We start from the raw sequence: 26,532 nt of genomic DNA, 5'->3' as shown, positions 1-26,532 counted from the left end.
TGTAGAAAAGGAGGGATCACATATTGCATTATTTTTGTAGGTTGCACAATCAACATATGATCTAGTTACTAGCCAGCAATTTATTTACTGAAACACAGAAAAGTTGAGCCCATTTTTAGGCTCTGTCTGTACTTGCAAAACGGAATGCATCCAATTTCACCAAACTCACTATGTTTCCTCATAACCGTCTCTATTTTGCAACGACATGTCTTCTAAGTAAGGTTTTCAAAGGATGGAGTATCATGTAATGGGACAATCTTCCCTCGGGAGTTCTGTGAATAAGCAATGAAACCCCCTCATTTCAAATTCCTGTCTTGAGTTTCACATGGGGTACTGAATGTATTTACCGATTGAAGTCTGATGGCTCAAACATTGTGCTGGAGGTAATTAAGTGTATAAACTTAAGCTAAGTCCAAAGATTCCAATTATCTTTGCTTTCTATCTCTATACTGTAACATTTCCATCAGTTTTTGAAATTTTAGATAAATCGTTTAATATTGTGAAATTTTCCTAAGTCTAAACAGAATGAACTGCGAGAAATAAAACTTTCAAGGAGCCATACACCCAGATGAGACACATCTGAAGCCCATTTTTCAACTGGCCTTTCGGGAAAGTCTGTGGACTTGTTGGCCCAGTATCAAAATAAGACTTGGGGCAAAAACAAGATGATTCTTTTCATTTTCACCTCACAGAGGACTAGTTTTTAGTTTATGTCTCCTGACTGGCTCAGGTCCTCCCAAATCTGATCTCTCTTTAGCCCCTCTCTGGCTTCTCTAGAGCACCAATATAGAGGGCAGGGTAGAGAAAGCGGAAGAAGAGTCAGGCCAAACAACACAACACAGCATGGAAATACCTGGCTCATGTAAACCCAGCCTGTCTTGCATCCGAAATTCAAATGAAGCAGAAAGAAAGTCTCAAACACACCACGTGTAATAGCAGCTCTTATGAAAAAAACTCAGAGTTGTCATCAATAGATGCAAGGAGGGAACACAGATGACTCTCAACCTTGGCCAAGGTAACTGAAACCATGCTGGATATTAAGAGAGCTCTCAGCACAGATCATGACAGGCAGGCACTTTGTCCTAGTGGGAGCTTTCCCTTTTGCTCTGTTAGGGACCCTTTGCAGAGAACGATTTAAAATGCATTTCTGGAATCTGTGTTGAGACCTGTTTCTCTGGTAAGTCAATTAAAGAGCAGGTACCTCATGGATCGCTCACTGAGCTGCAGGAAGCTGCTGGTGTCATCTGGGTTGTCCTCCTCGTTGGCGAGCTGGGACCAGCTGTCTGTGCTCTCCCCACTGCTGCCAGGAGGGTTGGAGAACTCATCAGGGGCTCTGCCTTCTGTTGAGACTTCAGCCTCTGGTACATCTCTGGCATCAAGGTTGTCGCTGGAGACAGTAAGATATTACTAAGAGTGAAGGCACAAGCTGACCTTTTCAGGGGAACCTCACTGCATGCTCTGTTGAGCATGGATCTCTGCCATGGTGAGCAGGATGTCCTAAGACATAGATGGGACCTTCCTTTTAGGCTAATCCTCTGCTGGTGCCCTGGGTCCCATTTTGCCTTTTCAGTATTACTCTCTACCAGCTTTCCTATCTCTTCATTTGATCTCTTTTCATTGACTCCCGCAGTTCATTTAAAAAACACATTGAAGCAACCTGGCCTGCATACACAAGAATTATTGATGGGCAGTGGTGTTTAAAATAAAGATACTGAAAGCATCCTTCCCCTGAGATGATGATTCAGGGGTTCTGCAGGGAGGCCCAGAAACCTGAATTTTAAACAACCATGTCGGGTGATTTTAATACAAGTTGTATGTGGACCATATTGGGATAACAACACCCAGCCCAGTTCTAGGCATTACCAAGGCATTTTGCCCATAAATGCTTCTATGCATATTTTGCACTTGCAGTCACTTTTTTTTACCCCATCCTCCCCCTCTGAAACCTCTGATTTATATCAGCATGACTTTTCTGGATTAGCACTTTTTTTAATATTAAGTAGCTCTCATATCAAGAGCATTTAACCCCTGATCTGACAAGCTTTTTTCTTTGAAGCCTTTCCTCATTGGCTTCCAATGAATTTCTGCCTTTCTGGACACTCCTTGCCTGGAAACTGGTTCTCTGTTTTTCATTTAAATGTAGTATACCCAGCTCTAATTGATTCACTGTCCTCCTTTCCTGTCTATCCCTAAGCAGACTCATCTATTCTGCCTGTGAAAACAGCTTCCAAATCTGAGCTCCAGCCAGGGTCTCTCTTCCTGATTCTGGGGCTCTTTTCTCAGTTGGTCTTCTGAACATCTCCAATCTGTCTCACTAACATCTCAAAATCAGCCTATTTAAAACAAATTCTAATTGCCCTCCCATCCTCTTCCTGTATTTCTTATTTCCATTAACTTTTCTGAGTGTCTGGGTTTCCAATCTTGCAGAAAACTTCTGATTTCTCCTTGAGCTTCACATTCAATCATTTGCTATGTTTTTCAGTTTCATCTACTAAAGTATCTCTCACATGCCTATCTCTGTCCCTATGCTCAGGTAGTTATATTAATTTAGGTCTTTCTAAATTTATAGAATTTAGATTTGGAAGGAATCTCACAGATTTCCTGTAGATTAGGATGCCAAATCCCGGTGAGGTGGAATGATTTATCTGAAGTCACAACAGGAGTTGGTACCTGACATCGGATCTTGAGTTTCGAGACTCCTGGGCACGGCGACTCCTGGGCACTGAACCTTGACTTCTTGCCTGCACTGTATCACACTGGCCTCCTGAGAGTTGAGCCACAAGTATTCTTCCTCTCTCAAAACCTTCCTCACACTGATGACAGATTAATGTTAATTAATGTTCTCAAGGCATATCTTTGTCTTTCTTATCAAATACCTTCAAGAACTTCCTAAAGCTAAACTCTTTCCTTCACGGTCTTCCCCTGCCTATTCTGTTTTATCTGCCTCGACTTAGTTCATTACTGAGTAAAACTAGACTCTATGTTGTTCTTCAAATGTGCCAGAAACTTCCTGCCTCTTGGTCTTTGCCCCGTTGCTTCCTCTGACCAAATGCTGGAGACCAAGGTGCTTTGAGCACTGTTCCTGCAGTCCAAATGCTGTAGCTTCCACTTCTACCATGTGCCACCTACTGAAGCTGGACAAGTTAATGAAACTTTCCAAGAAAAATAAGAATACTGACCTCGTAACAGTTTTTGGAAGAAATAAACTAGAAAAGAAAATCATTTAATGCATGTATCTTAGTGCTTGGTATGTAAGTATTTATTATTCTTTATTAGTAAATTATATAATTCATTAAGAATAATTAGTCTAATAACATTCTTTCCTGATCTTTGCTTCGTACCATTCCTTAGCCAAAATGCTCTCATGTCTCTGAAGTCATCTTTAATTTCCCTCACTAGGGCCATCTCTCTCTTGAAAGATCAAAGCAATTTATCTGTTTTTCTATCTTTTGGGTAGCACGTAATGCTACCTAGTTTGCAGTCTAGTGTATATACCATACATTATTAAGAGTTTTGATACATTTTTATGTATTTGGAGTAGAGTGTGGACACATTAAATATTCTTTAGATGAATATGTTACTGTTAAAACTGCCTAGCTTCATAAGTAGACCCATATTCTCAATTTAGACAGCCCTACCTATTAAGTCCTAAGTGGAAAGATCTGAGATATTACCCTACTTGCAAGCTAACAGCATTCTGAATAACTAAGGTATTGAAGTATGGCAGTTTCTATCACACTCTACCCCTAACACTTGGTGAAAGCCGGTTCTTAATAAGCTAGACTTTCTATTTGTTTGCCTGGCACAGAGAAACAGACACAGACACAGACACAGACATAGACATAGACACATAGACACACAGACACACACACAGAGGCTCTGGATTAGGGATTAGACCATTTCTTTTCACCTATTCCCTGTGCCCCAATTTCCTACTGCACATTGCACATGTAGTGAGGTTTCTATCACAGGAGAGAAACCTCAAAATTATGATGCTTGGACACACCTGCCTCTCCTTTTCTGCAGGAGAGAGGGTAGAGAGAGACAGAAGACAGGTGCAGGAGAGAGAACTTTGCTCTAGATTATAAACAAATTCAAATCTTCTCTACAGAGAGGAGAGGTCACCACCCTGGAATGTAAACAAATAGCTCCAGGGAAATGAATCTCTGTATCTCTCTAGAAGTCTCTACCTTTAGGGTTAGTATTCGATCAAACTTCAATCCAGGTGCCAGTGCTCTTTGCTCAGAAAGCCAAACGTACAGAAATGTGAACAGATTCATGGCAACTTTTCTTCACAGGATCATCAAAAACTAATAACATAAAGAGAAGGACATAATGACTGCAAACAAAAAGCAAGAGTGTATTCCTCAGGTGACAATGAAAAATACGGTAACTCGGTGAGTGGACACGGGAATGCTTTTATTGGCTACTGTGCACTGGCTGTAGGGAGTAATGGTGGCTGCCAGTGCACACTGAGGATTGTCCTCAGGCCAGGAATTGCCTTGCCAAGGTTACACCCTCCCCAGTGAGCACTCCAACCACCAGGCCAGCTGACACAGAGATTCAAAAGTCCACCCTTGCCTCAGTTTGCACTAAACATGGCAGACCATCCCAGCTTCAGGGTTTCCTATAGGATGTGCTGTGCCCTCAGTTGCAAACGTATTTGGGGGGAACCACCTCCCTCTGTCTAATCTTGTCTTTCCCACCTCCTTACAGATGTATGTACACTTTTCTCTGGAGAGCACTCCTTAACAAGTTATCTGCCTGCAACTCTCCCTCTCAAGGTCTGTTCCCAGGAAATACAACTTAAGACACTTGATCACTTTCATTCAAAATGCTTGATCCGTTGCAGAAAGGTCTACGTAGTTTTCCTCAATCTTAGAAGGAGTACTGTTATCCTTTCTCCAAAAATGGTTGTACTTTTTAATTTTTAAAATGAGCTCTAGCATAGAGTGTAGAGTTTCAAGTGCACAATTGTGTGCTTAAATATCTCCTTTTTGATATGTGAACTTGTTACCTAGGTAATTTTACACAAAATCTTGTTCCTAAGATTCCTTCTCACAGCATCTGGACAGGTGTTGAGGTGTGGCTATTTCTAGCGTGATCTGTTGCTAACATTTGGTGAAAAGAGATCCGAAATAAGCTTGATTTTTCTCTTTCAAAAATGTTGAGATTTTTCTAAATTGAGCAGGAAGAGAATAGATGCAGCCAAAGCAACACTTACTGAATTTAACTAAATTCAAATGAAAGATAATTTCATTGATGATGAATGGAAACAATATACATATTCCCCAAAGTGGAAATGAACCAAGCACTCAGCACAAAGGAGAGGGCGCTTAAACATTTGTTTACTTGGTTAAAGAATAATTTCCTGGACTGATTCCTGACTGAATTAGAACCCTATGTTATTAGAAAAAATCATTCTGAGATACTTCTTACTAAAGCAGAAGTTAAATCTCAGTGATTGACATTAAACAGCCAGGTTAAAAATGAATCTGTCAGTATATTTTATCTCAATTTCATGCTCTATTTGAGGTAAATCTCATATCCCATGTTACATAACTAGGGATTCAGAATGAATAATGATTATATCTAAAACACTAGTTTCCATTTTCTTTTGAGAGAAATTTATAGCTTTGCTCATTTATTTATGAATAATGCACATATGTGTTATGCAGATGTATGTGGTTGGCTTTTTTTTTTCCTACTTCTGATCTTGCAATTCATACACAGTGCTTTAAAGTACAATATTTGATATGATGTCAAATTGAATTGTAGAATTTCCGAGTTGGCAGGGACCCCAGAGACCTCTAGCCCAGTGTTCCCTCAACTTCATTTACTAGCAAGCCACTGTCACAAATTTTGCCATATTTGCATTCACCCTGTAAAAAAATAATAATTAAAAAATAGTTTATAGAACCTAAATATGTTTATTTTAAAAAGAAAATTTGAGTCATTACTGTGAATTGAAAACAGGAATTACTTGCCATAGATAGATGGTAAGAATAAAAATAAATATATAACTACAGAAAAAGCTCTTTTTCCAGCGGATCATGTGGTTGTTCAATTACTGTAAAAAAATCATTGAAGAGGGAAATCATGATAATCAAACATACACATCTTAAATATTTTAATTTAACTTTAAACACATTACATATACTTATGAACCAATCATTAGACTAAACTTTTGGTTTCATTGATTTTCTCTATTCTTTTCTATTTTTATAATTGTTCATTTCTGGCCTTATTTTTATTTTTTCCTTCCTTATACTATTTTGGGTTTAATTTGACCATCCTTTCTCAGTTTCTTAAGTTCAGATAATTGTTGTTAGTTAGACCACCCTTTTCTTTTTTTTTAAAGAAACATTTAAAGGTAAATCTCTTTCCTAAGCACTTTAGCATTATATACAAATTTTCATATGCTGTGTTTTCACTTTCATTCAATTAAAAATTTATTCTAATTTCCCTTGTGACTTATTCTTTGACCAATGGAAAATTTAGAAGTGTGCTGTTAATTTCCAAATATTTTGTGGGGGGATTTCCCAGATATCTTTTTGTTATTGATTTTTAGTTTAATTCCATGTGGTCAGACAACATATTCTACATGAGTTTAATTCTTTTTAAATTTATTAAGACTTGTTTTATGGCTTAATGGTCCATCTTGGTGAATGTATCAAGTGTACTTGAAAAACATGTATATTCTACCATTTGGTGGTGTGCTTAATTAGGTCAAGTTGATTGAAAATTTTGTTCGTCTTATTAGATAACCTTATTGACTTCCTGTCTACTATTCTATCAATTACTGAGAGGAGAGTATGAAATTTCCAGCTGTAATTGTGGATCTGTCTATTTCTCCTTCCAGTTTGATCAGGTTTTGCTTCATGTAGTTTGAAGTTCTATTATTTAGGTGATTACATATATACATTTTCTATGTCTTCTTGATGAAACGGTCCCTCTGTCATTACAAAATATCCATATCTCCCCCTGATAAAATTCCTTATCTTGAAGTCGATTCAATCGGATATTCATATAGCTGCTCCATCATTCTTACGCTATTTCTTTCTCCATTCTTTTATTTTTACCTATCATTTACCTTATATTGGAAACACATTTCTTATAGATGGTTTATGGTAGGCTTTTGCCTTTTTATTTGGCCTGACAATCTCTGCTTCTTACTAGAGTGTTTCGAGCATTAAAAAAACTGTAATTATCAATATGCCTGGGTTTAAATTATTATCTTGATAATTATTTTCTATTTGTCCCATTTACTCTCTGTTTCTTTTCCCCTCTTTTCCTTCATTTCTCTGGATTAACTAAGTAATTTTTACCATTCCATTTTATCTCCAAGATTGGCTTATCGGCATTTTGTTTTATGTTTTTAGTAGTTATTTCAGGGTTTACAATATGCATCATCAACTTGTTACAGTCTGTTTTCAGAGTACATTATACAAATTCACATAGAGAGGGAGACCTTTATAGTTCCCTTTTTCCTTCCTAGGCTTTGTGCCATAATTGACATATATTTTGGTCCCTCATGTCATAAAACATTATTTTTTGTTTTAAATAATTATCTCAAAGAAGTTTTAAAATTAAGAAAATATTTTGTATTTACTATTTGTGGGATACTTTGTTTCTTTGAGTACATCCAAGTTCCAATCAATGTTATTTTCCTTCAGCCAAAGAACTTCCACTAACACTTTTTATTGTGCAAATCCAGTGGTATATTCTCTAAGATTTTGTTGTATAAAAATTACTGCTTAGCTTTATTTTTAATTTTTTTAAATAGGCTTTTTTTTTAAGAGCAGTTTTACATTCACAGTAAAGTTAAGCAGAAAGAACAGAGAGCTTCCATGTCCCCTGTCCCCACTCACACATAGCCTCCCCCACTGTCAACATCCTGTACCAGAGTCGTGCATTTGTTACAACTAATAAACTGGCATCAATATATCATTTTCACCCAAAGTCCATCATTTACATCAGGGTTCACTTTGGTGTTGTACATTTTATGGATTTGGACAAATGGCACGTATCCACCATTATAGTAACATGCAGAATAGTTTCACTGCCTTAAAAATCCTTTGTGCAGTGGGGTTTATCCTTGGAATGCAAGGATTCTTCAATATACGCAAATCAATCAATGTGATACATCATATCAACAAATTGAAGGATAAAAACCATATGATCATCTCAATAGATGCTGAAAAAGTTTTGACAAAATTCAACATCCATTTATGGTAAAAACTCCCCAGAAAATGGGCATAGAAGGAAATTACCTCAACATAACAAAAGCCATATATGACAAACCAAAAGCCAGCATTGTTCTAAATGGTGAAAAACTGAAAGAATTCCCTCTAAGAACAGGAACAAGACAAGGGCGCCCACTCTCACCATTATTATACAACATAGTTTTGGAAGTTTTAGCCACAGCAATCAGAGAAGAAAATGAAATAAAAGGAATCCAAATTGGAAAAGAAGAAGTAAAATTGTCACTCTTTGCAAATGACATGATATTATACATAGAAAACCCTAAAGACTCTACCAGAAAACTGCTAGCACTAATAGATGAATTTAGTAAAGTAGCAGGATACAAAATTAATGCACAGAAATCTCTTGCATTCCTATACACTAACAACAAAAAAGCTGAAACAGAAATTAAGGAAACTCTCCCATTTACCATTGCAACAAAAAGAATAAAATACCTAGGAATAAACCTGCCTAAGGAGGCAAAAGACCTGTATGCAGAAAACTATAAGACACTGATGAAAGAAATCAAAGACAATACAGACAGATGGAGAGACATACCATGTTCTTGGATTGGAAGAATCAACATGGTGAAAATGACTATCTGACCCAAAGCAATTTACAGATTCAATGCAATCCCTATCAAATGACCAACGGCATTCTTCACAGAACTAGAACAAGAAATCTTATGATTTCTATGGAAACACAAAGACCCAGAATAGCTAAAGCAATCTTGAGAAGGAAAGACAGAGTTGGTGGAATTAGGCTTCCTGACTTCAAGCTATACTATAAGGCCACAGTGATCAAGACAGTATGGTACTGGCACAAAAAAATAGAAAGAAAGATCAATGGAATAGAATAGAGAACACAGAGGTAAGCCCAAGCACATATGGGCACCTTATCTTTGACAAAGGAGGCAAGAATATACAATGGGAAAAAGAGAGCATCTTCAATAAATGATGCTGGGAACATTGGACAGCAGCATGTAAAAGAATGAAATTAGAACACTTCCTAACACCATACACAAAAATAAACTCGAAATGGATTAAAGACCTCCATGTAAGGCCAGACACTATAAAACTCCTAGAGGAAAACATAGGCAGAACACTCTAGGACATACATCAAAGCAAGATCCTTTTTGACCCACCTCCTAGAATCATGGAAATAAAATCAAGAATAAACAAATGGGACCACATGAAACTTCAAAGCTTTTGCACAGTGAAAGAAACCATAAACAAGACAAGAAGACAACCCTCAGAATGGGAGAAAATACTTGCCAATGAAGCAACAGACAAAGGATTAATCTCCAAAATATACAAGCAGCTCATACAGCTTAATACCAAAAAAGCAAATAACCCAATCCACAAATGGGCAGAAGACCTAAATAGATATTTCTCCAAAGAAGACATACAGATGGCCAACAAACACATGAAAAGATGCTCAACATCACTAATCATTAGAGAAATGCAAGTCAAAGCCACAATGAAGTATCACCTCACACTGGTCAGAGTGGCCATCATCAAAAAATCTAGAAACAATAAATGTTGGAGAGGGTGTGGAGAAAAGGGAACTCTCCTGCACTGTTGGTGGGAATGTAAGTTGGTACAGTCACTATGGAAAACAATTTGGAGGTTCCTTAAAAAACTAAAAATAGAACTATCATATTATCCAGTAATCCCACTACTGGGCATATACCCAGAGAAAACCATAATCCAAAAAGAAACAGCTATCATAATGTTCATTGCAGCACTATTTTCAATAGCCAGGACATGGAAGCAACCTAAAAGCTCATCAATAGAAGAATGGATAAAGTAAATGTGGCACATATATACAATGGAATATTACTCAGCCATAAAAAGGAATGAAATTGAGCTATATGTAATGAGATGGATAGACCTAGAGTCTGTCATACAGAGTGAAGTAAGCCAGAAAGAAAAAACAAATACCGTATGTTAACTCATATATATGGAATCTAAAAAAATGGTAATGATGAACCCAGTGACAGGGCAAGAATAAGGATGCAGATGCAGAGAGTGGACTGGAGGACATGGGGTTGGCGGGGAGTGAAGGGGAAGCTGGCATGAAGTGAGAGAGTAGCATTGATATATTTACACTACCAATTGTAAAATAGATAGCTGGTGGGAAGTTGCTGTATAAGGAAGGGAGATCAACTCAATGATGGGTGGATGCCTTAGAAGGCCAGGACAGCAAGGGTGGGAGGGAGTCGTGGAAGGTAGGGATGGGAGGGAGTTGTGGAAGGTAGGGATGGGAGGGAGTCATGGAAGGTAGGGGATATGGGGATATATGTATAAATACAGCTGATTCACTTTGGTGTACCTCAAAAGCTGGTACAAGAGTGTAAAGCAATTATATTCCAATAAAGAGCTTAAAAAAGAATCCTTTGTGCTCTACCTATTCATCCTTTCCTCCCTCCTAACCCCTGGCAACCACTGATATTTTTGCCATCTCCATAGTGTTGCTTTTTCCCAGAATGTCATATAGTTGGAATCATACAGTATGTAGCCTTTTCAGATTGAATTCTTTCACTTAATAATGTTCATTTAAGTTTCCCCCATGTCTTTTCTTGGCTTAATAGCTTATTTATTTTTAATGCTGAATTACATTCCATTGTCTGGATGTACCAGAGTTTATTCATCAGTTGACCTACTCAAGGAAGTCTTGGGGGTTTCCAAGTTTTGGCAATTATGGATAAAGCTGCTATGAAATCTTGTGTGCAGGTGTTTTATGTGGACATAAGTTTTCAACTCATTTGGGTAAATACTAAGAATCATGATTGCTGGAGTTCTTTCTCTGCATTGCGCCCTCCGATCTCTGAGTCTTCAACTGAGTTACCACTGAGCTCTGCTCAGATTTGTGTGTTCCCCTTATCTCAAAATGCTGCTTATTGTAAAATGTCTTACAACAGTCGTTTCATATACTGTGTCCATTTTTCTAGTTATTTACAGAGGGAGAGCAAGTTCAGCTTCAGTTACTCCATCACGGGTGGAAAGAGTCGTCCTTTCACATTTATCTTTTGTTATAGTTCTCTCTGTAGATATGCCATTAGCGTTTTGATTTCAATAATCTTATTTTTAAATAATCATGTTTATATCTAGCAATGTTTAAATTCAATGATTATACTTATAGTAATTAACTAATTTTAACTGTACCTCACTCTATTTTGATTGTAATTTTTTCCTCACTCCTGTTTATATACCTTAATTTTTTCAATATTTAAAATATTTCATATTCTGTATCTGATCATTCCAACACCTGCAGTCTGTTACGGATGATTCTACTTTGATGTTTGTCAGTCTTGCTTATAGTGCCTTGATTCCTGTATATGTTGAAATTTGAAGTTCTGAGTCCATATTTGATGGGTTTTAGCTATTGAAATCTTTTGAGACTTGGGATTAAATATCAAGAGATTTATTTTTGCCTCTGCCAAGGTCTCACAGTGTTGTTAACCTAAGATTGCTTTGAGGTAATTTACCAGTTTGTGGTTTCCTATATCACACAGATGGTGCAAATTAGAATCCCAAACATGAATGAAGGCAAGCTGTGGTTATAAATTCTCAGGGGAATTTCTTTCTCTTCTATACTGGGCTCTACTCAGAAAGATACATTTTCTTATCATCTCCTTTTTCTGGTGGGTGGACTATTTTCCTAAGTTCATACTTAAGATGCTACTCTTCCGGACATGGAGGTTAGTGTCAGTTCTCAGTCTCTACCATTCATGGGTCCATAGTCTCATTTCCTGGTTTCCTCTTGCCTTTAGTAAATGAATTTGTAGGCTATTGAGACTTACAGGTGCCTCAAGAGCAGGTCAGAATCAGCTTTAACTTATCACTTTTGTTTCCAGATCCTTCCATTTTCTGCCTCTGAGATTTTCATTATGATTATGATTATTAATACTATTAAGCTCAGCCCTATATTTAAAAGGATGCTAATTATATTCAATCCAGAATTTCTGGGTGATTCACTGCAGGAGAATTTTTCAGTCCAGCTAGAACACCATAATGCTAAATACACAAGTCCTTCAATTCAATTCTTCACTTCCTTGGCACCCTTTCTCTCTTCCTTTAGGTCTTGTCTCAAATGCCAACATCCTAATCTAAGTAGACACTTCACCCAACCGGTTATTCTCTATTACATTACTTTTTTTACTTTCCTCTCATCACACTCTACAATAACCTTTTCCCAAAGGGTTTTTTCCACGCATACTGTCTGTCTCTCCCACTGGTGTGTCGGAGCCATGGAAACAGACACTCAATCTTTATTTTCTTCTGTGCTTGCAGCCCCAAGGACAGTGTGTATCAAAGATGAACATGCAAATATTTGTTGGATGGATAACATTTTTTCTCCAAGCGAATATAAATGAATACACAACATAAAATATATTTCTAAAAAATTATATTATGTCAATGAGTGCAACATGCCAATACTCAAAATTCTCAGTTTGATGCTTATACCTTGTGGTCTCAGATTATCAAAAAGTTAGGTAATTGCTTTTCAATAATCTCAGAGAAGATGGCTGAGTTAAGAACACATTGCTACTCACCAGTAGGATAATATTTTTCCCCAAATCAAGAACTACGTTATCCTAAATCACTTAAGCTCTTTATAATTAATATAATTAGGTGCCTGGACAAGTGTGGTAGCCTAAACTACAATTGGTATTTCTATTTGGGCCTGACTGCCATGATGAATTCTGAAGTTTCACACAACAGAAAAGTAAGAATGTAATTATTATTTCTTTATGCTGAACTTTTATGAAGTTTTTAGTAAGAATTATGAAAACGTCCCTCAGAGAATAGCCTAAAAATATCTTCAGCACATGACACCTTCCCACATCCAAACAATCAAGAGTGTCTGTCTCATTTCCCTCCCGCATGTGTCTAAGCGGCTAGGAAGTCTTTCACAGGGAATTGAATTCCATATTTCGCTATTTTGACACATCAAATCCTCTGATACCAACTCTGAACTTAGAAAATGTGATCTAAATATGACTAATCTCCCCCCTTGCAAATCCTGAGAATTCTCTAGTTTTAATAAAATTCTCACACTGTTCATAACAGGTTTCTCTTGGGAAAGAGATCTCCTGGAATAAAGGCAAGCATATACCTAAACCCCAAACAACAACAACCAGAAAGTAAACATTTATTGAGTGTTTGTAACAGGCTAGGCACTAAGTTAAGAGCTTGCATACATTCCTTTATTTAAACCTTAAGAATTTTCTTATGATGTAATTTATTACTATTATTCTTTCCTACAGGTGGGTAAACTGAGGCAGAGGTTAGAGAACTTGCTTAGAGTGATGGCTGCAGGTTATTTAGTGGAGTTCAGGTTTCACAACAATTCTTTATATTGCTCCATAAAGAAAAATATATTCAATGCTTAGTCCTTAGGTTTTGGAAAAAGATTCAGCTCTCAAATTTCTAAGGCTGATGATGTTGTTTTGCACTTATGCTGCCATGATATACCATGCATCTAAAGGGCCAGCATGGTGGGACATGGTGTCCTTGCAAAGATATTTAGAATAAGACAAAAAAGAAAAACTTGAAAGGAGAGACCCTGGAGAAAAATGATAGCAAAATATCTAATGTCGGATTCCAATATTAAAATTTATTTAAATTTAACTGTTTTAAAATGGACAAGTTGGTATGATTTTCTTTTTTTGCTTGAAAATTGCCACAAATTAATTTCAAAAGGTGGCATACTATGGGAGATTAATTTTAATGGGGAGAGTGATACCTCATTCCTTCTGTTATATACATAAATCTAACTTGTTTTAGAGATTTAAAAAAAAAACTTACTTCCATCTTTCTATTATAAGTGCATATTAACCCAGGGAGGTCAATGACTATCTCAGGAATTCAGTTTTTGCATCAATAAGTCCCTAAGATTTAGAATAAATACTAATTAAGATGCAAACTCCAGTCCCATGCACCCTATCCCTATCTGGTCCAAGAGGTCATTGACTCACCTAGGGTTTTGGCAGGCACTCACAGCAGTGCCTCCACCCCTTGCCACGTCTGCGACCTTGTCTTCTTTCAAACACTCTTCTACTTCCTCTAGGGGGCTGCTTTTGGAAAGGTCATGTTCAGGTTCTCCAACACGTTCTTCTCTCTGATCTGTTTCGATCTGAATTAAAGGCACTTCCCTTGAGCAAAGGGATCGCTTGGTGTGGCTTAGAGCAGCAGCAGCACGGCACGAGGAAGTTTCCTTTTTAGAATCTAAACTGTTGTGATCTGTAAGAAGCGCAGCTTTGCTTGGAGATGACAGTAGGGGATGTTTGCTTTCAGTAATAGAGTTTTTCCTTGGGTAATCGACGGACTCCTGAACAAGCAGAGTTGGCCCACTTTGCACTCTGCTCGAAGCTAATCTGTTCGCACACTTCTCCATGTGCAAGGAAGAGCCACCGGAAGCAGGCTCTGCATCTGCTGCGCTGGCGTCGTCCACTATAATTTTGTTCTTCCGCATGAGGGCCTCGATTGAGTTTGCCCACGTCTCATGAATTAACATGTTTGTGATCTGGTCGGCCCCACCTCTCCGATACAAGCAAGAGTCCGATTTGCAGAGACCCGACGAGGAAGCGCCGCTGACCGGCTGTACGCTGAGGAAATCTTGCTGTTTGTGTTGAGCAAAGCCATCCAAGGAGTTGGCTTTGATGGGCACGTTCACCGTCAGCCTGGGGCTCAGGGATCTGCCGTCGGGCATGGACGACTGTCTGTAACACAACGGGGACCGCAGAGAGGGCGACAGCAAGCCAGTCGTCCAGTCCTGGCTGCTTCGCCTGGAGGAGGCGCTGTCTTTGCTCTCTCGTTCAATGTCCCTCAGCATGTACCTGTAGAACTCCTCGGTGATGCTCTCCGTGCTGGACTGCTTCGAGGGACAGCTTGGCCTCACACTGAGGTGGTCATTTTTCCGGCAGGCCTGTTGTATAGCTGAGTTCAGAATGCTGCTGGCATTCTTGCCTGCATAGTAATCCAGCAGTAACTCGAACCCTCTTCCTTCATTTTCCATCTGGTTCACCATGAACCTGGAAAACTCATCGGTGATGCTTTCACAGCTGGACTGCTTGGAGACGGAGCTGGCCCTGCTCACCGGCTGACTTAGGGTACTCATTAAACCCAGGCTGTTCATGTACGCCCTGGCGTTAGAGTCCTCCTCTGGAATGCTCTCACAGCTGGACGCTTTCAGTCGGTTCCACCGGTCTCCACTGAGTAGCCGACTCCGCGGATAGCTCTGGGCCTGCCAGACGCCGTCCACAATGGAGAACTCCGTGAGGTTCATGATCTTGGCTGCCACTTCGTTTGCAAAAATATTGACAGAATCTGGGACGTCCTCAAGGTTCATGGACTCGTCCACAACCCTGTTCATCAGCTTCTCTTTAAGCTCCGGATGCTCATCTGTCTTCCTCTTGATCTCGCTGAGTCGTGGTGGCTTGTGTTTCCGCACAGTGGCCCCACCGGCCTGGCTCTCTTTCTTCCTCTTCAAGGAGCGGCAGGATACGTTGGGGGTAACCAGAAACTCATTCCCTCTTTTCCAAGCACAGAACCAGGGTTGTTTTCCGTTGGAGTTGTCAAGGCAAATCGCAGCGATTTCAGTTGCCATGGAGACAATCGTCTCGGCTAATTCTTCAGCAAAGTCTGCAATGCAGTATATGTCTGGGTGTTTTGCTGGTAGCATGGATTGAGCAGGAAGCAGCAAATCATTCCCTAACAAAGATGGGTTAACTTGAACTTCATTGTTTAGAGGTGAGGCACAATTATATTTTTCCTGAGCATTTGGATTGATGCTGTCCTCAATGTCCTGGGAGCTGATGCTGTACATGCCAACTGTTGGTGTCATTTCTCCTTCTGAAGGGGCTCTGCATTCATTCTCATTGTGACTGGATGGCTGATGAGGCTTTTCTGTATCCTCTCCCACCGTTCCTTTCAGATACATTTCTGTGGGGGATGTCTTAGCAGACACTCTGGGAATAGAGGACAATTCAAATGGCAGTGTGGGGTTCTGGAAGAGGCCTGGCTTCACTGGGCCCCTGCTATCTTGCTTTGGATGCTCACCATCCACAAGATCATTGATAACAAGAGTGGTGCTATGCAGGTCACCAGGTGGATGGCCACTGGAGTAGTCAGTGGCTTTTGTCCACGCTCGACAAGTGGCTTGATCAGTTGGCTGGAAGTCTAGTTCAGTTTCCCTCCATCTGATGGTCTCCTTAGAAAGGATGGTGGGACATTCACCAAGCTGTACAAGGTGGCTCATCTTCTGGAAAGTGAAGCATATCACATTGAAGAGCAGCTGATTTGTACTTTCCATTAAGGTGTCCAGGATTTCAGATGAGTACCTGCCTTCGTTGGGGTGGATTTTTTTATTTTTCTGGTGAACTTCATCAATGGAATGCTTCAGGATAACATTGGAGAGGGTCTGTGCCAGTTCATTGCCAAGGACATTTTCTGAGCATGACGTCTGAGGCTTTGAAACAGTTTCTATGATTCTCTTATTCATTGATTCCATGACGTCTCCAATGCTGTTGTAGGCATTAGGTCTTGTTAAGACCAGAGCAGCCTCCTTGAGCAATGCCTCTGCAATAGCTTCATTCCCCAGCTCCATGCTCTTCCCTGTCACTAAACCACAAAGCGGGGGGGTTTCTGGAGAAGCCTCAGCTGCAGACAGGAAGCCACTTGAAGCCACAGTGCACTTCACCTCTCCTGTTTCACCCAGGCCACAGACAGCAACAGCACTGGCCACCTGAGTCATGCCACACAGAGCAGATGGAAAGGAGTACTCGCTGATGGAGTGTTCCTTGAATACTTGAGATGATTGAGTTTGCACTGGTTCATTGCCTCCCAGTGGACGGTTTGAAACCAGGGATTCTTGCTCCATTTTGAATCTTTCTGTGGCCTGTGGACTGGAAATGGTTCCAATCACAGTGGCTGCACAAGCTAATGCTACTTCTAGAGCACTCTGGGGGTGTCTGCTGGAGTTCTCTCCAGAAAGGACTCCTGAAGTTTCAACGGAGACTTCTGGCTCTGGCCATGAGGAGATACCTGGCTCAGGGCCAGCATCAGTGGCTTCTGGACTCTGAACAATGACAATTTTGGGGAGCTCATTCCATGACTGAGGGACCACCATATCGTTCGTGGAACAGCCACTGGGGAGCAGAGCACTTCCTAGAGAAACACTGACTGCAGATTCCTGGGGTGTGGTAGGCTGAGACTGAGATAATCGAATAAACGCATCTTGCAGCACGGATTCTGCTAAATTCGTAGCATACTCTCCAGTTGTGGCTTCTCCATCTTGTACGGCAAGAAGAGAATTTGTGCTATCTTCATGGTCTCCTGGGTCTAGATTGCTCTCATGCTCAGAGAATGTACCACATGAAGAAGGCCCATCTCTCTTAACCATCCTTGAGAAATAAGCATCACCTGGAATACATAGGGCCCGCGATTTTTCCTCTTGACCTTTAAAGTTTTCTGAATAATAATAACTTGTGGTTGGCCTGTCATTCCCTACCACCTCACCTTTCCACTCTGATGGCTTGGCTGAGGGATCCAGACTCTGCACACTTGTATCTTCCACCCCTTTTCCCAGAGATCCTTCTGTTTTCATCAGTGGTGTATGATATTTGCCAATGTATTTATCTTCCAAAGCGTAAAGTAACTTTTCCTTTTGGTAATTCCATTCCTCCTGAGGGGCTTCCTTTGGCTTTGTATTTTCCAAAACATTGGCTGAGACACTTATATTTTCATAACCTAGTGAAGAGAAAATGAAGGCCACTATTACCATTTATTTACTTATTTATTTATTTACTTATTTTTCTTTTTGAAGACTTCATTTTTTTTTAGAGCAGTTTTAGGTTGAAATGGAGACAATATGCAGAGATTTCCCATATACCCCCTGCCCCCACACATGTATAGATTTCTCTGCTATGAACTTATCCCACAAGAGTGGACCATCTGTTGCCATTGATGAACCCACAATGACACATCATAATCCCCCAGAGTCCACAGTTGCATTACGATTCCTTCTTGGTGTTGTACATTCTGTGGGTTTAGACATGCATACTGGCATATATCCATCGCTAGGGTACTGTACTAGTTTCACTGGCCAAAAATCCTCTGTGCTCCACCTATTCATCCCTTCAACTACCATCCGAACCTCCACCAAACACTTAGCAATCACTGATCTTTTTTTACTGTATCCATAGTTTTCTTTTTCCAGAATATAGGCTTTTCAGATTGGCTTATTTCATCTACTAATATACATTTAATTTGCCTTCCTATCTTTTCATGGATAGCTTGTTTCTTTTTAGTGCTGTATAATATACCCACTGTTACTTTTTAGATAGCGGGTTCCCACGAACCCACTATCTAAAATAACATTTACTTCTTAAAGATGCCTTAAAGAATCAGGTATCTTTCTTTTTAATAGCATTTTGAGTGTTTCTTCAAGAAAAATGAATCTGAAAATGCTTTTGAGTTTCACTGTGGACTACTGCTCAACAAAATGGCCTTCAGTGTGGGGTACAAATTCAAGTGCTAGCTAGAGTGGGGGAGGGCATTTGGGAGCTGAGGGCTGGTCACCATGCTTATGGGAAAAAGTAACCCAGACAGTTGTGTCTTGTAGCTTCCCAGTGGGTACAGGGGGAGCAGGGAGGATGTTCAGGCCACCTAAGTTTTCGGCCTTGTTGAAACAGTTATTCTAAAGCTGGCATAGGATTTGCCCTAAGGACAGTGGCAGCAGGATCTGGGGTATCCCTTTCTCTGTGGGGAAGAGTAACCCATTGTTCAATGAGCTCTATTGATGAGTCAAAAGAAAGAATTAATCAGTGAATGCTAAGCACTTCCCTGGGTTATTGCCTTCTGCCCTGGCAACAATAATAGTTAAATATAATAACTATATATGGTTAAATATAACAAGTATATATGTATGTACATTTAAATATAATAAGTATAATAAATATAATAGTGCCAGGGGCACTGCTCCACTGCCAAATTAAGGATAAGGAAACTTGGGCTCAGAAAGACTAGGTAACTAAACCAAGGTTTCACAGCCTCAAAGAGGTAGTGCTAGAATTCAGGCCACTCTAAGTCAGCTTCAACTGTTAGATGGCTTTAATGGAAATCTTAGGGAAGTTAACTTTCCTCCAAGTAATAGTCTCCATCTCTTGGCAGGCAGGAGGATTTTGTTTTAAAACACATAGATTTCCTTCAGCATCCCTAAGGCACCTTTAGGGAGAATGGGGCCATCTAACCATTAAATCTGTTAAAGTGCCTCAGTCAGCATCCTTACTAGCGTTTTCTTATTCTTTCTCCCTCCTTAAATTCCTTAAGTGAAGATTGTGGCATGTCAGCCAAACTGATGTGGCCTGAAACTTTTCTGAAATTTCACCCAGCCAATTTTATAGGGTGACCGATTTCAAGATGCACATTCATTTTATTAGCAAGTTCTCACCATTCCTATATTCTTCCACCTCACTTTCCTCCTCCAAGTGCTCAGATGCGGTGAGAAAGTCTTCTTCGATTGAAGACAAGGAACAGTTTGTGTCATCCTCCACTTTTAAGACGTTTGTTTCCAGGTGGAGCTGCCGCTCCTGCACCAGTTCCAGACCAATCAAAAATTTGTTGATTTCAAAGATGATGCAATTGGTACTGTTTGGTCTGTTCCCTCTTGCACACTGGACCAAGCAGATATCTGACATCCAAGGACACTAAAAGAGAGAGAAAAAGGCATTTGTTAAAAGAGAAAATATAAAACCATTGCATCTGACCTTTCCTCTTCTATCAATCTCTCCCGTGAGAAGGAGTGGGGACCTTTAAAATACTTGGACTATCTTCTGGGCTTATATTGATGAAAAAAATTCAAGTGATGCTTGGGAACACAAGGTACCTAGGAGAAAGTTTGACTTAGTGGAAAATAGACTAGATGTATCACATATTTTTGTTCTCTCTTGTCACAGCAAAAATTGCCCTGGGCAAAGTTTACCAGGCACTGACAACATTATTCAAAGTTATTAAAATAGGAGAGAGAGACCAGAACTGAGTTGGCTCACAACTCCACTGAAACAAAAGGCAATATGGTTTTTAAGAACTGGTATAGGAGGATTGTAGTCCATCTGTGTTTGCTAAGGAAAAGTGAACTTTTTTTGTATCTTCATGCCTGGAGATAGTTTTGCAAATTGGAGCAAGTGTCCTCAGAAGCTAGGCTCCCACCCTTCCATAGAGACAGGGGCACTAGCTTTGTTGATGATTATATTTCAAAGAGATGGGTCCTAGGTCCTTCAGAAAGACATTCTTGGGTTGTAAAACTGGCAAAAGGGTTTTAAAACGATTTACATCTCAATGGGGCAGAAAAACAATTTACAATGATAAATTTTCTAAAGTAAGTGTTGTGGGAAAAGGGAGGTTTAGGGCCCCGAGTCAGGAAGAAGGCTGTCTAAAGTTTAATGAAGCTGAGGCGAAAGTTAAGGCTGTCTTGGGCACCTCTCTTGATTAAATTGAGTCCCAGGTTCTCATCTTTTTCTGTCTTGGTGACATTCAGTAAAACCTCTGCCAGTATTTCCGATGGATAGCAAGTGTTCTATCAACTACAGTTATACTTTGTAATTTGTATTGTTCACTTCAAGAAGCAGCCAAAATGAGATGAAAAGAAATCCACTGGAAGTGAACGATTTTTCTCTCAAGGATGGGTGCAAAGGGACAGCAGTGAAGGAGGCCACATTACTGGATGGTGTCCCACCGAGACCTGTTAATTCTATTCGGTTCCAGGGTGGCAGACCATCTCTCTACTCTCTGCTACATGTTTTCACTATTCAGTGTGTTAGTCATTAGAACAGCAGTAGAAAAAATTTCAGTTGCCTGTGCACAGACATGTTTTATGCATTGAGGTTTTCACTTTTGTGAGAGAAACAATATGCTGATTTAGAGTAATTTTTTTTTTAGAGGCTCAAAGTTTGTAGTCTTTATTTATTTATTTAATTTATGGGCTACGTTGGGTCTTCGTTGCTGCACACGGGCTTTCTCTCGTTCGTGCGAGCGGGGGCTACTCTTCGTTGTGGTGCACGGGCTCCTCATTGCTGTGGCTTCTCTTATTGCGGAGCACAGGCTCTAGCCACGTGGGCTTCAATAGTTGCAGCACATGGGCTCAACAGTTGTGGCTCACGGGCTCTAGAGCACAGGCTCAATGGTTGTGGCGCATGGGCTTAGTTGCTCTGCGGCATGTGGGATCTTCCCAGAGCAGGGCTCGAACCCCTGTCCCTGCATTGGCAGGTGGATTCTTAACCATTATGCCACCTAGGAAGTCCTAGAGTAATTTTTAAGAGAAAATTATTTGAATGGAAACAACACTTAGTGGACAAAGGGAAGCTAAATAAACTTATCTCAAGTGGAATTCAAAATGCTTGGGAATGTTTTATGTCTAAATGTTCCTCTTACAAAAGGGATTATTTAAAACATATGCTTATCTGTGGTTGGAGTTAATTAGGTCTCACCCTGGTAAACTTGCCATTTTGGCATCCTTGAGTCTGAATGTATGTGTGTGCAAGTGGTGAGGATGTGTACATGCAGAGGAACATATACACATAAACTTTCATATTGTATGTCTGAAAGTAGTATATCCTTTTCTGCTTAAATATCATTTATCAGTCTCTTTGACTGAACATTATAATTAGAATAATTCTAGGACAGCTGATTATAAAATGCAAAATTCAATCATTCTTCAAGGGTCCAGGGATCCTTAGGTGGCTCAGAAATAAAATTTATCTATGTTTCTGTGATTAGGTCTGTTCTCAAGGAGGGTGGTCCATAATTTGCTTTTCAAAGCATGGGTTGCAGCCTCAGCATCACATGGGAGCTTGTAGGAAATACATAATCTCAGACTCCACCCCAGAGCTACTAAATCAGAATCTGCATTTTCAAGGAATATTTGGGTAATTCCAACATGCATTAACATTGCTCTATAGCTTTTATGACATTCACAAAGGATCTGTGATCCCCTAAATGAGAGCTGGCTTGATTAATTTTCTTTCCACTGAATTCAGACATAATACACTAGAGTGAAATTTGCCAGATACTTTCTTAGTGCCTGTTATATGCAAGATATGCTAGGAGGTACAAACATGAACCAAATAATTCTCTAGGGGATGGGGCATAATATACTCCCACTAGATCAGACATGAATAAAAATAATTATAAAGTTGAACCATATGAAGTTGTCAGATTTGCAGGTCAAAACGATTGCATATTGGTCATTTCATATCATTTAGACTAAATATAAATAACAAAGTGAAATGGGGCAGGAATCAAAAGAAATATTAACAAAGCAATATGAGCAGTTAAGTAACAATTCAAGAAAGACTTAGGGAAAGGATGTTATTAAACATGCAATGTCACACATCTGTGGTACCCTTAAGAAGAAAATGTATTTTCTTTACAATCTTCTTAAAGGTAAATAAACATCTTGGGAGTCTTAGGTAAATGATGACAAATCATAGAGTCTGTAAAATAATGGCAAATATTATTATTTTTTTTTATGATAGTCTATTAGATGCTTTGCATATCTTATTACCTCGAATGCAAAATTTTTCCTATGAGGTGGCTGGTACTACTTCTCTGTTACAGATGAAATATCAGAGGCACAGAAAGGCTAGGTGATTCTTTCAAAGTCACAGAAATATAACGTGGAAGAGCCAGCACTGCAATCCAGGTCTGCTGGACTGCAAGCCCGTGTTCTCTTCAACTCTCCTTGTGGAGAGTTTAATTAGAAATTCTAACTAACAGGCCTGGTGCAGAAACCACTCTTAAAACTCAAGTTTGAAAATTACTTTTGGTTATCATGGTTTTGCCTAACATAAAGAGAGGGCACTTAGAGCCATTTCTGTATTCTCTCTTCAAACAATTAATTTTCTCACTAAGGAAATGTGTTATAAGATTGACCAGGGATATTTTGTTCTAGTCTTGAGGAGCAAATTGTAATGGGCTGTGTGTAGATTTTCACTAAGTGTCTGGAGTACAGCAAGAAATAGTGGTGAGATCTCTGAATTTTTTTATATTTTGAAGGATTAAAGAATAAAAGAAGATTTAAAAACTTTCCAGCAAAGCCAAAACACAAGAAAGAACAATTTAGAGGAAAACAAATGCTCATTATTTTAATCTGTAGCTATCACTATCAACATATCTTACTTGAGGAAATTCACAATCTTTCATACAGTGTGTCTTTAGAAATCTTTTATGTATTTTTCTGTAAATTGATTAAATAATTTAAAATTTTAAAGTTTTCTTCAGCATTTATAGTGATTTATCTAATAATAATAATATTAGTAGCTTGAATGATAATAGTGTTTTAAACCAATCCTACTTTATTTTCAGTAACATTTTTTTCTTCTGGGAATTTCACTTTTGGGCCTAGGAAACTCCATTTTCATCTTTGGGACGGTGATCCTGTATTTATTAGCTTGGCTGGTTTGATATATCCTAAGAAATAAATAGCATCCAGAAAGAGGTTGTGTGATTCTGGGACCATATGGTATGAATTAGAATTTTGCTATTGTTCCTGAAACAGAAGACAGTTCTGTTTCTGATTATCTAGCAGATTCTTAGAAAACCAAGTTAACCAACCAATGACTAGTGTGTCTGTTCTAGTTTCAGGGCAACTCAGCACCATAAACTTGAGAAGATAATATATGTTAGCAGTTGATATAAGGGAAACTCTGTCAAACTATGAGGGGCAATATTTATGAGAAATACAAGTAAAGCCTATTTTTGAATACGAAGACATTTTTAATTCTTATGCTACAGGAGTCTACGTACGGCATCTATTTGGGCCTCGTACTGATTTGTGTCAAGAGCTGATCACAGATAACTTATTACTAGTATATAGCTTATCAAGAGCGTAAATTCCTTACCTGTGAAACTTCAAAATCTGCCTGGAGATTTCCAGACGTTAACCCACTAAGGAGGACGATTTCATTTTCTTTTGGCTGTTGGACATTCATGGAGCTTATAAGTTTTGGAAGATCTGGTGAGACATTGAGCAATTTCTGTAGAACAAGAATCTTTATTAGTTTAGGTGATTTATCTTTACTTCCAAAATACTACCTCAAAATTTTTACTTGCAAAAATAATATACTCATATAACTCTTCATAATATAGATTACTTAATCTACTAAGATTACTACTGGAAAATATTGTATAAAATTGGAGCATAAAAGTTTAGATTAGATTAGAAAATTTCCTCAATATAAAGATTTAAAAATTTTTAGTTCTAAGTTTCCCAAAGTAAACACAATAATTATTGTGACACCACACGTATACATAGTAGTTTGGGAATTTTTTTCCTTTTAAGTCCTTGAATAAGAGACTTGTTGACTAATAATCATGTGTTCTAATAAAAATAATAATATTAATAATAAAATAATTACCAATATTGATTTTTCTGTATGTACAAGGCACCATTTAAGGACTGTACCTATGTTACACTACTACATTCAATCACTACAACATGCATACGGATTAAGTACCACTATTACTTTTCTTTCACACATAAGTAGCCTAAGATCCAGAGAAGATGGGATGAACTTGAACAACTTTATGTAGCTAAATCAGTTTATGTATACCCTTAGGCATAGCAGAAGACTGTCCCAAATCACTCATAAATTCGTTAAACACACTGTTCTATTTTTTTTTTTGCTTTAGTCTTTTATTGTGGTAGACATATGTACTTAATTTTTTATATATATGGAACAAAATAATATCAAAACCTGAGAACACAAGTGGAGAATACTAAGAGATTCATACACAGCACAGCTTAATTAGAAATACACATCTACACATGCATTTTATAGACTCTAAAAATGTAATTTTCATATGCTTGCTGTCTACATCAGGACTCTCACAACCTTGGATGAGCTTGGAATATTTAGCCTATGTAGAGTGCAAAAAAGTTTGAGTCCCAGATGAGTGTAGGGCTGGGACACTGAGCTTAGATAGAAAACATTTGATGAAAGAAGTAGGAAGGAGCAAACCAGAGGGAAAGGCCAGCTGGTATCAAGTAGGTTTTGGAAAAGCCTTGAAAAAGTCATCACAGACAGAGTGTTCCAGTGTGGAGAAGGGGAGAGTAGAAAAGCCAGTCCTAGGCACTGGTGGCAGGAGGAAGCACCTGCTCAGAGAGCAGCCCGGTCTACTGGGGAAAGCAAGTCTTGCAAATATAAGGAGGGCAAACTGTGTTGGAAAGTGGCAGGAAAGGAGTCAGGGAGATGGGCTATGATGAAACCATCTACACTATTATATGTAAAATAGATAACTAATAAGGACCTACTGTGTAGCACAGGGAACTCTACTCAATACTCTGTAATGACCTATATGGGAAAAGAATCTAAAAAAGTGTGGGTATATGTATATGTATAGCTGATTCACTTTGCTGTACAGCAGAAACTAACACAACATTATACAGCAACTATACTCCAATAAACATTTTTAAGAAACAATGTCCCACAAAGTGAGCATGATTGAAGTGGAGTCATGTTAGTTCTCTCGTCCGTACAGCCAGCCCTCGAAGCGAGCTCCCAGAGAGCTCAGTTCTCAGTGTTACCTGCTGCAGGTGCTCTGTACTGCACGCATCCTTGTTCACATCCAGGTTCACAAAGCAGACCTGGGAAAGAGGGCAAACACTGTCAATTAAGTGAAAAACCTGGCAGTCCTTTTTGAAGAAAGCAGGAACTAGTTTGGGGCAAATGATTACAGAGTCATACCTATTTTGTATAGTTTATCTGGCATAGGAATAGCTATCTTATCTTTAGGCTTCTACACCCAATTCCTACTCATAATTCCCACTGATCTCACCAAATGCCCTCTGCTTTTCATGGCCCGACAAACAAAACAAAGCTTCTTTGTATAAAGCCAGTGTAAGTCCCAACAAAATCTTCAGGTTTATCAAGGGTTGTCAGATTTCATGAAACAGAAGAAAGACTTGTAATACTCTCAACTTCTGTTTATAATTGCAACAAACACGTCTTGCCATTTCCCTCTTTCCTCTTATCCCCTATTCCCTTTCTCCACACAGTTTTCATATCATGTACAACCAGTGGATTTCTCTGTCTCATTGTTTTAGTTAATTTTAACGTATTTAATCTTGTTGTAGAGTCTGCCTCTTTTGTAGCTATCTTAAATAAGTGTCTAAGTAAGAGTATGAAAACAATAGCTGCAAGATTAAATAATAATTCAGAGAAACAGTAAAACAATTGTTATAATTTAAACACATCATAGATTAAACAAACTGCCATGGGCATTC

General features: G+C 38.9%; 1 protein-coding gene across 1 annotated transcript in view; it reads right to left on the bottom strand.

Annotated features, from left to right (window-relative positions):
* Window positions 1–26,532, bottom strand: part of SPHKAP (SPHK1 interactor, AKAP domain containing) — a 112,966-nt gene that overhangs the window by 12,015 nt on the left and 74,419 nt on the right. Inside the window, exons 3-7 of the mRNA XM_057746492.1 lie at window positions 25,834–25,893; window positions 24,149–24,283; window positions 19,702–19,957; window positions 14,228–17,999; window positions 1,202–1,387 (exon numbers count right to left, since the gene is read on the bottom strand). Of these exons, the coding sequence (XP_057602475.1) occupies window positions 1,202–1,387; window positions 14,228–17,999; window positions 19,702–19,957; window positions 24,149–24,283; window positions 25,834–25,893 (4,409 nt within the window). The remainder of the gene's footprint in view (window positions 1–1,201; window positions 1,388–14,227; window positions 18,000–19,701; window positions 19,958–24,148; window positions 24,284–25,833; window positions 25,894–26,532) is intronic.

The sequence above is a fragment of the Hippopotamus amphibius genome, chromosome 8, assembly GCF_030028045.1.
Source record: "Hippopotamus amphibius kiboko isolate mHipAmp2 chromosome 8, mHipAmp2.hap2, whole genome shotgun sequence".
Taxonomy (NCBI): Eukaryota; Metazoa; Chordata; class Mammalia; order Artiodactyla; family Hippopotamidae; genus Hippopotamus; species Hippopotamus amphibius.
This window is presented reverse-complemented; position numbering and strand designations above follow the sequence as displayed.